The sequence below is a fragment of the Myotis davidii genome, unplaced genomic scaffold (assembly GCF_000327345.1).
Source record: "Myotis davidii unplaced genomic scaffold, ASM32734v1 scaffold1011, whole genome shotgun sequence".
NCBI lineage: Eukaryota > Metazoa > Chordata > Mammalia > Chiroptera > Vespertilionidae > Myotis > Myotis davidii.
The window spans coordinates 147,858-158,066 of record NW_006282880.1 but is presented as its reverse complement, the minus strand read 5'-3'; the positions used below and the strand labels follow the sequence as shown (position 1 = coordinate 158,066).

The 10,209-nt window shown below is 37.9% G+C and overlaps 1 protein-coding gene across 1 annotated transcript in view; it reads right to left on the bottom strand.

The window, feature by feature from the left end:
- Window positions 1-10,209, bottom strand: part of EIF5B (eukaryotic translation initiation factor 5B) — a 66,041-nt gene that overhangs the window by 35,629 nt on the left and 20,203 nt on the right. The window contains exons 7-10 of the mRNA XM_015561806.1: window positions 7,222-7,227; window positions 6,941-7,131; window positions 4,827-4,901; window positions 732-1,101 (exon numbers count right to left, since the gene is read on the bottom strand). Of these exons, the coding sequence (XP_015417292.1) occupies window positions 732-1,101; window positions 4,827-4,901; window positions 6,941-7,131; window positions 7,222-7,227 (642 nt within the window). The remainder of the gene's footprint in view (window positions 1-731; window positions 1,102-4,826; window positions 4,902-6,940; window positions 7,132-7,221; window positions 7,228-10,209) is intronic.

The following is a 10,209-nucleotide window of genomic DNA, read 5'->3' as shown; positions in this document are numbered from 1 at the left end:
ATGATAATATATAGATAATATATAAAAATTAAAAAAATATATGAAATATATATATAAAAATTACCTGACCCCAAAATGTCAATAGCACCAGGGTTAACAAAGCCCAATTTACAATAATACTCCTTCTTAGTCCTTTGAAATTCAGAAAATGTATACCTATCAAGACTTCACAGAAGAGAACAGTAAACGCCGACATAAAGGTATTAAAAAATTTTTAATTAAAATTATTCATGAAAAGATAACGCTAAGATGGTTTTTAGCCTTAGCCTCTTGAAGCAAATTAAAATAGTTTTAGAGTGCTGCTTATGCCAAACTGACATAATTTAAGAAAACTCTCTCCTGAAATCTGCTGCATTAAGTAGGAAAAATAGAGTAAGTCTCCTAGGTATGTGCACTTAATAAAGAGAAGCCTCATTAACCCACCAGATTCAAACTTATGTGATCAGATGCCTCACACTGACTAACTTAAATATGCAATGCACACTTAACTGATGGTTCTAAGTAAAGGCCATATGCTCAGAATAGCTTTGCATAACTGATGGTTTCTACCATCATTCGAAGAACACATTCAAATTCTGAGAACACAAGAAAAGCATGATGAAGCAGTCACTGTTCTGACTTGGGTAAGGGACTGGGGTCCTTGGTTGGAACACTGTCAGATCTATTGTCTTGACTTACAAGAAACTGGACAAAATACTATTCTGTGACTATATTTTTTAAAGTGCTGTTAAATAAAAGCCTCTGTTGTAGAATACAGTTCTAAGGACCACAGAGGAGGACTGTGGAGGAAAGGAGCAAAGAAAAAGGGAACAATAAATACCTCAATCCTCCGTTTTGCTTTGTCATAAGCTCTTTCTTCTTTAGTTCGATCATCGTCAGAGTCATATTCAGATTCTGAGCTCAATTCTTTACTTGGCTTTTTAACTAATGTTTTCACCGAATCTTTCTCATCTGACACCTTTTCTTCCTCTTCTTCACCTTCACTGCCTTCACTTTCTTCTTCTTCCTCTTCACTCTCTTCTTCTTCTTCTTCATCCTCTTCCTCCTCTTCCTCCTCTTCCTCGGGGTTTTCTTTTACTTCTATATGCACTGTGTTTCCTTCTTTCAGAAAAACAAGAGATTTTATAATAAAAATTAAAAATGAGATTCCCATCAACATAAGAGACCTTAAAGACAAATAAGGCAGCAATATTATATCTTTAATTCCAAATAAGTCTTTGCCCATATGCTACAATGAAGACTGCCATTTAACAGTGAACATGTAAAGCATTAATTCATACATAATCAAATAAAAAAAAGAAAGACATTACTAAGCCAGGATACAAGAGGACAGAAACCTGGGATGTTGGTTACTTGGTATTGCCTTCCCCTGGGGTTTATGTGCGGAATTCTGGAGGAGGCAGCTCAAAGGCTGAGCAGTGCTTTCTAGCCCCTCAGTGAATAGGAGCATTGGGAATTCAGGCCTACCAAGGATTCAGGGAGGGCAAGGTAGATGAACACTAGATAACACCCTTACTGTGAGGTAAAACCTGAAAAACTGTACCTTAGCAGTAAGGATGAATAGGAAGTAAACAGAACCTCCCCCTCATTCTTAGCAGAACACTTCTAGGCTCTCTGAAGTCTACATTTGGAATAATTAACTAGTGTTTATTATTCCTAGTTCACTCCTGGTGAATGTACAAAGAAATTCTTTTTTGGAGGGTGGAAAAAAAAAATCCTTGACCACAAATTATTTCTATACTTTTAAAAATATAATATCTACATATATTATAAAAACACATAAAAATAACAAACCACACGAGAAAACAATTCACATGAGGAAAGCCAGCATACCCAGAGGGCTTCCACTGAAGTCATAAAGCCAAAATTAAAAAATGACTATGCTTCTAACATCCAGGGAGCAAAAGATAAGATTAAATTTTTAAAAAAATAAAATTATTACCAGAAGACAGATCAGAAGAAATAATCTAACCCTGGTGGAGTAGCTCAGTTGGTTAGAGCATCGTCCTGATATGACAAAGTTGTGGGTTCAATCCCCAGTCAAGAACACATATAAAGAATCAACTAATGAATGCATCAATAAGTGGAAAACAAATCAGTATTTCTCTTTCTCTCTTCCTCCCTATCTAAAATCAATAAAAATTTAAAAAAATTTTTAAAAATGAGCAAACAACTAGAATAAACCATGGAGACTTAATAAGATGGAAAATACAGTAAAGTGAATAAAATAAAATGCAAGAATACAGTAACAAGGTCTATCTAGTCATAACTAGATTACCTGAGGGGAAATAATGGCTCATTACATTGCAAAACTGATAAAAAACATAAAACCATACATTTATAAAGCTCTACAGGCAGAATAAATGAGAAAAAATCAACCCAAGTTATATCATATTTAAACTGCTAAAAACCAAAGACACATGAAAAATTTATTTGTTGAATCCTCAACAGAAATAATTAAAGACAAGGGAGTAATATTTTCAAAGGGTTAAATAAATAAAAGTTTAGCAAAGGCCCTAACCGATTTGGCTCAGTGGACAGAGCATCGGCCTGCGGCTCAAAGGTCCCAGGTTTGATTATGGTCAAGGGCATGTACCTTGGCTGCAGGCACATCCCCAGTAGGGGGCGTGCAGGAGGCAGCTAATGGATGTTTCTCGCTCATGGATGTTTCTAACTCTCTATCCCTCTCCCTTCCTCTCTGTAAAAAATCAATATATCAAAAAAAAAAGTTTAGCAAAGAACTCCTCACTCATAAATATATCCTTTAAGAATGAAGAAAAATATTTAAAAAAAAATATTTTTAGAAAAGCAAAAATGGAATGCCTCACTAATAGATTCCTACTAAAGGAAATTCTAAAAGGAGTTCTTCTGGCAGGAAGAAATAACCCCAAATGGAAGGTCAGAGATGTAGGAAGAAATTAAGCCCAACAAAAAGCTAAGAATTTAGGTAAATTTAAATAAATATTGACTATAAAAAATATGGTATTATGGGGTTTAAAATAGAGAATTAAAACAAATGAGAATAATGACATATAAATTGAGAACTGAGTAAATGTTATTCATGTATTCAGTGGTCTTTGCATCGTCTGGGAAGATGGTAACATTACACAATGATAGTTCAAAGGTCCATGTTAAAAGTCTCTAGGTTAACACTAAAAGTAAATGAAAAAGTACACAACATCCCAGCTCATGGAAGGAAGAAAAAATGTTAATAAAAAGAATCCAACAATCCAAAATACAGGAAGAAAAGAGAGAAAAAACAAACAGACAAAACAAATAACAAGGATTTAGTGAGATAAGTATAAAACCAATATATTTCATTAATTACAACAAATGTTAGGTATGCTAAGTGCACTAGGTAAAAAATAAAGACTGACAAACTGGATATAAAAATCTCAACTACAGGCTCTTTAAGGATACAGAAAGAATAATAAATACAGGAAAAGAGCACGTAAATCAAAGTGTGTGGAACTGTATTAATTAAAATCAGATAAAGTACATGTTAAAGGCTAAAGGTATCACTAAAAATAAATAAAAATAAAGTATAAAGTAAATATAATATAAACAAATAATATATCAGTAAGAGTCGATTCATCAGAAAGATGTAAGACTGTATTCACCTAATAACGTTAACACCAAAATACAGAAAGCAAAAGTTGGCAAAACTCAGGGAAAAATAGACAATCTGCAATCATGGTGGGAGATTTTAACACATCACTTGGTAAAAGAAAAAGCACACCAGAAAAACTCAGAACATAAAAGACTTAATCAAAACGATCAGCAAACTTGACTAAACACAGTGAACAAGACAACCAAGCACACCCAATCACATATGAAACATTTACAATAATCAACTATTTGCTGGGTTGTAAATTCTCAACCCATTGCAAAGGACAGAACCATGTATGTTTTCTGATCATAATAACTTAACAAGAAGATAATTAGAGAGTACTTACTAATGCAAATTAAGAAATGTACCTCTAAATAAATCAAAGGGCCCTAACCAGTTTGGCTCAGAGGGTAGAGCATCGGTCAGTCTGTGGACTCAAGGGTGCCATGTTTGATTCTGGTCAAGGGCATGTGCCTTGGTTGCGGGCACATCCCCAGTAGGGGGCGTGCAAGAGGCAGCTGATCTGTTTCTCTCTCATTGATGTTTCTAACTCGCTATCCCTCTCCCTCCTCTCTGTAAAAAATCAGTAAAATATATTTAAAAAAAATAAATCATAGGTAAAATTAACATATATCTGAGTGTAAATTTAAAAAAATCAACATATCAGAACCTGCAGAATTGTGCTAAAGCCATGCTTAAAGAAAAATTTATAATTTTTAAAATATGTATTTGGGGTGAAAGACTGAAAAAACAAAGAGACAAATATCCAACTCAAAAAGGAAAAAACCCAGCAAATTAAACCTAAAGAAAGTTGATTTTTGTAATAAAGGATAGAAATTACAAAAAGACACTTTTTATTCAGAGTGATTAGGAAATATACTATTATTTCTATTGTCTTTGTATTATATTTTAAGTTAAAGAGGCTTTTCATAGGCTAGCTTTAATAACTTAACCCCATTTATAACATTATCACTCTGAAAAACTGTATTCTAACTCCCAGGCAACTATCTTACAAATGACCTTCTGAAAAACCACCTATTCATGAAATGGGATCCACATGAGGATTTAGGAACCATAGCAACGGAGAGAGCAAAACTGCTCTCTGTCCTCAGGAATGCTCATATAGAAGTCATTATCAGGAGACTAACTATTCCTTTAAATATAAACACCTCTAATAACCACTGGATTTATCAACAAGTGCTTACGAGCTATTCACCTTTTTCTCTCTCCTCATCACTGACCATAGCTTCCCAGTCATCCAATCCAGCTTCCTCAGTTTCTTCCTCCTCTTCTGTAAATAAAAGTTTTCATTAAAGACATAGAAAAAAGTGGAAAATTACGCTGACCTAAAAAGAAATGTTTTAATTATGCAAAAAAAATACACACAATGTCATTATCTTTGGAACTAATTTTCAATATAGCTATCATGTTATAATTTATTATTACTAAATGATTCACAATTCTCTAGAATTTTGAATACAGGTTGGGGCAAAAGTAGTTTTATAGTTGTTTGTATGGAAAATGCAATAATTACTAAATAATAATCCTATATAATAAAAGCCTAATATGCAAATTGTCCCCTCGACCTGGAGTTCAACCCAGAGTTTAACTGCTTGCTATGACAAGTGCTGACCACCAGCGGGCAGCACGGAACATGGCAGGTGTCAGCAATGTGGCACTGGCAGTGGAGGTGCCACCAGCCAACGAGAGCAGGACTGGGGTGGAATGATGGAGCAGGTGAGTGGGCAGCGCCAGATCAAGGCAGGTGTGAGTGGGGCCCAATCGCCTCACCAATCACCCTGCAGATGGCAACCAGCAGGGGAGCTGCCCAGCTCCCAGACGCTGAGGGAGCCTGGCAGGGGTCCAATGATATAGGCAGAGAGTTGGGGGCACAAGGGACTGGGGTCTCAGGTGCTGCCCAGGGCCCAGAGGTCAGCTGGGACCTGCCCTTCCACACCAGACGCTCAGGCTTTGATCGCCGGCCAGGCCTAGGGACCACACCCATGCATGAATTTCATGCACCAGGCCTCGAGTACAAGAATAAATTCTGTTTCATGTACTCATAACTGTAAACCTACTCTTGTCCCAACCAGTACACTAGGGCACATGATCACACTCTATTCTTGAAGACAAATGAAATTTCACATATCTTCTTTTTGATTTTTCAACTAAACTTTATACACATAAGAATTTATTTTTCTTTAGCCTCTATACATACATACAAATACTACATAAACCACATAATTGGGTGTACAAAGCTACATCTCTACTCATGTTGAAAATTAGAAGAGATGTTGTGCTTACAACGCAAAAACAGTCAGAAAGGTATTATTTTGAATATTAAGAACTTAATACTGCCTTTAACAACAATGACACTTTTACTGAAATCCAATTAGGCATAACTATTCTCAAAAGATGAGGGCACATGTATTATTTGCTTCTCTGGAAAAATCATCATTTGCCAGCAAGTTTGGATAAGTCATCTTAAGGAGGAGGAAACAACAGTCAGGAACATGTGCCCAAAGAGGCCTCCTTCCAGTTTAGCAATTCTTTTTACTGCTACAGATATCACCTACAATCCTGGACTGCTATAAGCATGTCAAATGGAATTTCTCTCGTTTCATTATGCTAAGATGTGCCCAAACAAATGATATTTTTTTACAATGTGAACCAGGGGGGATGTAGGGAGGGACTATCAATAATATTTTTCCCCAGGGTAGGTCAGTCTTGACATCCTCAAGTGTTTCTACTCCCATTCCTGTCTTTGAACACTTGAGAGTGTCTTGATTTTACCAAACATACATTATGTTAGCCTGTGGCTTCCTATCAATATCTAGTCTCATGAATTAGAATAATATTTACCTTAAAAAAAAAAAGAAGAAAAGAAAGCCAGAGACTTTCTCCAACCTAAAAACACAAACACTGAATAAACTGAATTGATTTACTAAATAAGAGGCTGACCTCTAAAAATGTTTTAAAAATAGCAACTTTTATGACTCCTAAAAAGTCCTAATTAAAAATGCTTCCAATTTTTCTTCAGAAAGATTAAAGAACTTCAGGTCTTCTTGGTACCACCTGAGATTTCTGACCCATCAATAGAAAGAAAGTAAAAAACCTCTATCCTCTCTACAAAAATTTTATTCTACAAATAAAAAATCGATTCAAGGCTCACGTCTACACTTTTGCAATGTGGAAATAAAAAGAAATGATTTAGAAAGGACTATAAAAAAAGGCCACCCTGCCAGATATTTGGTTTCTCCAAACTAATAACTAGGACAGTTAGGACCATCAATGCTACTTAATAAGAATTTATTAGTCAATGCTACTGGCCTGGTTCAACAGGAGGTGGTGACTCTTCTTTTTCTGGTACACCTTGTTCCACAACTTCTACAGCAGCACTTAATTCTATTGGCTCAGACGCTGAGTGAAGGGCAGAAACCAAATTAATATTTTTCAGTATATAATTTTTGTGAGGATACTCTCTTAAGTATTGAATAAAAATCATTAGTATATACTTAATTCTTTATCAAGTTCAAAAAATGTTTAAGTATGTCATATACTTTACAGAAAATAGTTTCGCTTTCTGCTCAAAGAATAGAATGTAAAAATACAGAAGACTGAGAAAAAAAGAAAATGATAGTTGTACTTTTCAGTTAAGAAGAGTTATTCACGGGGCAGGTCAGGATTGCAGCATAGGTAAACGCGGTACTCAACCTCCTCCCACAACCACATCAGAATTACAACTAAACTACAGAACAGCCTTCAGAACTGCCTAAAAGCTGGCCAAATGGAAGTCCTACCACTAGAGAATTAAAGAAGCCACATTGAGCAGAGGTGTGGAACAGGCTGGTCTAACACCCACAGGTGGCATTTGAGTGTAGGTCCCCCATGAGGAGCCAGGGGTCCCAGCCCACATCAGACCCCTCAGCCCAGGGTTCCAGTGCTGTGAAGAGGTCTCCGTAACTTCAGGCTGAAAAAACCAGCAGGGATTGTGGCTGAGTGAACAAAGAACGATACAGTCTCAGCCAGTTCCTCTTAAAAGGGCCAGCGCACTCATTCAGACCCACTTCCTCTGAGCTGCAGCTCTGGGGCAGCAGCTTGAAAGGATCCAGGGACATAGGGGGAAGACTTAAATTATCTGACATCAGGACAAGAACTGGAGGACAGATTTCTCTCAAACAAAAGTGCTGGCAGAGATCACTATTCCTTTGATGACCCCTTCCCCAAGAGAGTCAACAATCAGGCACCTTATCCGAGTCTCCATCAGTCTGGCACACACTGTTTGCCCACCATGGTGATTCCCTGAGATCTGGCCCTACCCAATTTGCAGGCCCACCCAAGCTATTTCCAGTGGCTTTTCTACATGTAATGGCCAGTCATGGCTCAGGCTTCCTAAATTCTCTCAAACAAGCAGCAGCTGGCCTTAGCATACCCTATACCTCTTGGTAAATAGCCCAGGCCTGGCACTAGCAGCAGCCTGCCTTGATTCACAGCTTGGCCTCTCCTGGGCACCTCCAAGCCCAAAACAGGTAGCAGCAATCTACAGATCGTTCTGTAGCTCTCGACTGGGGGTAGTGGGGGTGTGTGGAGGTTCGCCAAGCAGGGAACAGGCAATAGCTGACTTTGAACCTACCAGGAGGTCCTAGAGCCAGTGCACTCAGTGGTCAGATTAAGACCAAACCAGATTACAACCCTACCACATCCATGAGCGACACATTCAAGGGATGCATTTGGTAAGCACCAAAGCCACAATGAAACAAGTCCTGCTCCATAGGGGGTGTCTCCTGCACACTAGCTCTTAAGCTGTAGTCACAGCTGGTCCTCACAGCTGTTTAGCCTAGAGGTCAATCCCTTCCAGTGATGCCAACAGCAATTAAGGCTTAACTACAACAGAACAGTGCAAAGAGCCCACACAGGGATGCACCTAGAGTGCTGAGCTCAGGTGACTGGGGAGGCTGAGCCACTGGGCAATATAGGACACCTACTACACAAGGAGACTCTACCAATTCCAGGAGACAAAGCAGCTCTACCTAATACATAGAAACAAATACAGGGAAGCAGCCAAAATGTGGAGACAAAGAAACATGTTGCAAACAAAAGAAGAGAATATCTACAGAAAAAGAACTAAATGAAATGGAAGCAAGCTAACTACCAGATACAGAATTCAAAACAATAGTTGTAAGGATGCTCAAGGAACCTAGTGAGAACTTCAAGGAACTTAGTGAGAACATCGGCAACATAAAAAAGGACCATTCAGAAATGAAGAATACATTAGCTGAAATGAAAAATAATTTACAGGGAGTCAACAATAGAGTAGAGGACGTTGAGAATCAAGTCAGCAATTTGGAATATGAGGAAGCAAAAAAGACCACCACCACCACCAATCAGAAGAGCAGAAAGAAAAAATAATCCAATATGAAAATAGTGTAAAGAGCTCCTGGGACAACTTCAAGCATACCAACATTCACATTATGGGGGTACCCGAAGGAGAAGAGAGGGAGCAAAAAATTGAAAACCTATTAAAAAAAAAATGACAGAAAACTTCCCTAGCCCTAACTGGTTTGGCTCAGTGGATAGAGCGTTAGCCTGTGGACTCAAGGGTCCCAGGTTCGATTCTGGTCAAGGACATGTACCTTAATTGCGGGCACATCCCCAGTGGGGAGTGTGCAGGAGGCAGCTGATCGATGTTTCTCTCTCATCGATGTTTCTAACTCTCCATCCTTCTCCCTTCCTCTCTGTAAAAAATCAATAAAATTTATTTAAAAACAAAAACAAAAACTTCCCTTATCTGGTAAAATAGACACACAAATCCAGGAAGCACAAAGAGTTCCAAACAAGATGAACCCAGAGAGACCCACACCAACGCACATCATAATTAAAATGCCAAAGGTTAAAGACCAAGACAGAATCTTAAAAGAAGCAAGAGAAAAGCAGTCAGTTACCTATGAGGGAGCACCCACAGGACTGTCAGTTGATTTTTTTAAAAAAATATATATTCTATTGATTTTTTACAGAGAGGAAGGGAGAGGGATAAAGAGTTAGAAACATTGATGAGAGAGAAACATCGATCAGCTGCCTCCTGCACACTCCCCACTGTGGGGGTTGTGTCCACAACCAAGGTACATGCCCTTGACCGGAATCAAACCTGGGACCCTTCAGTCTGCACGCCAATGCTCTATCCACCGAGCCAAACCAGTTAGGGCTGTCAGCTGATTTCTCAAGAAACTTTGCAGTCCAGAAGGGAGTAGCAAGAAATAGTCAAAGTGACAATCGCAAAGATCTACAAACAAGATTACTCTACCCAGCAAAGCTATCATTTAGAATTGAAGGTCAGATAAAGACCTTCACAGACAAGAAAAAAACTAAAGGAGTTCATCACCACCAAACCAGCATTACATGAAATGTTAAAGGGTCTTCTTAAAGAAGAAAAAGGAAAAAAAAGATAAAAAATATGAATAAAATGGCAATAAATACATATCTATCAACAATTGAATGTAAAAATCAAAATAAACAATCAGAACAGAAACAGATTCATAGATACAGAGAACATTGTGGTAGTTGCCAGATGAGAGGTGGGGTGCAGGGATGGGAAAAACTGG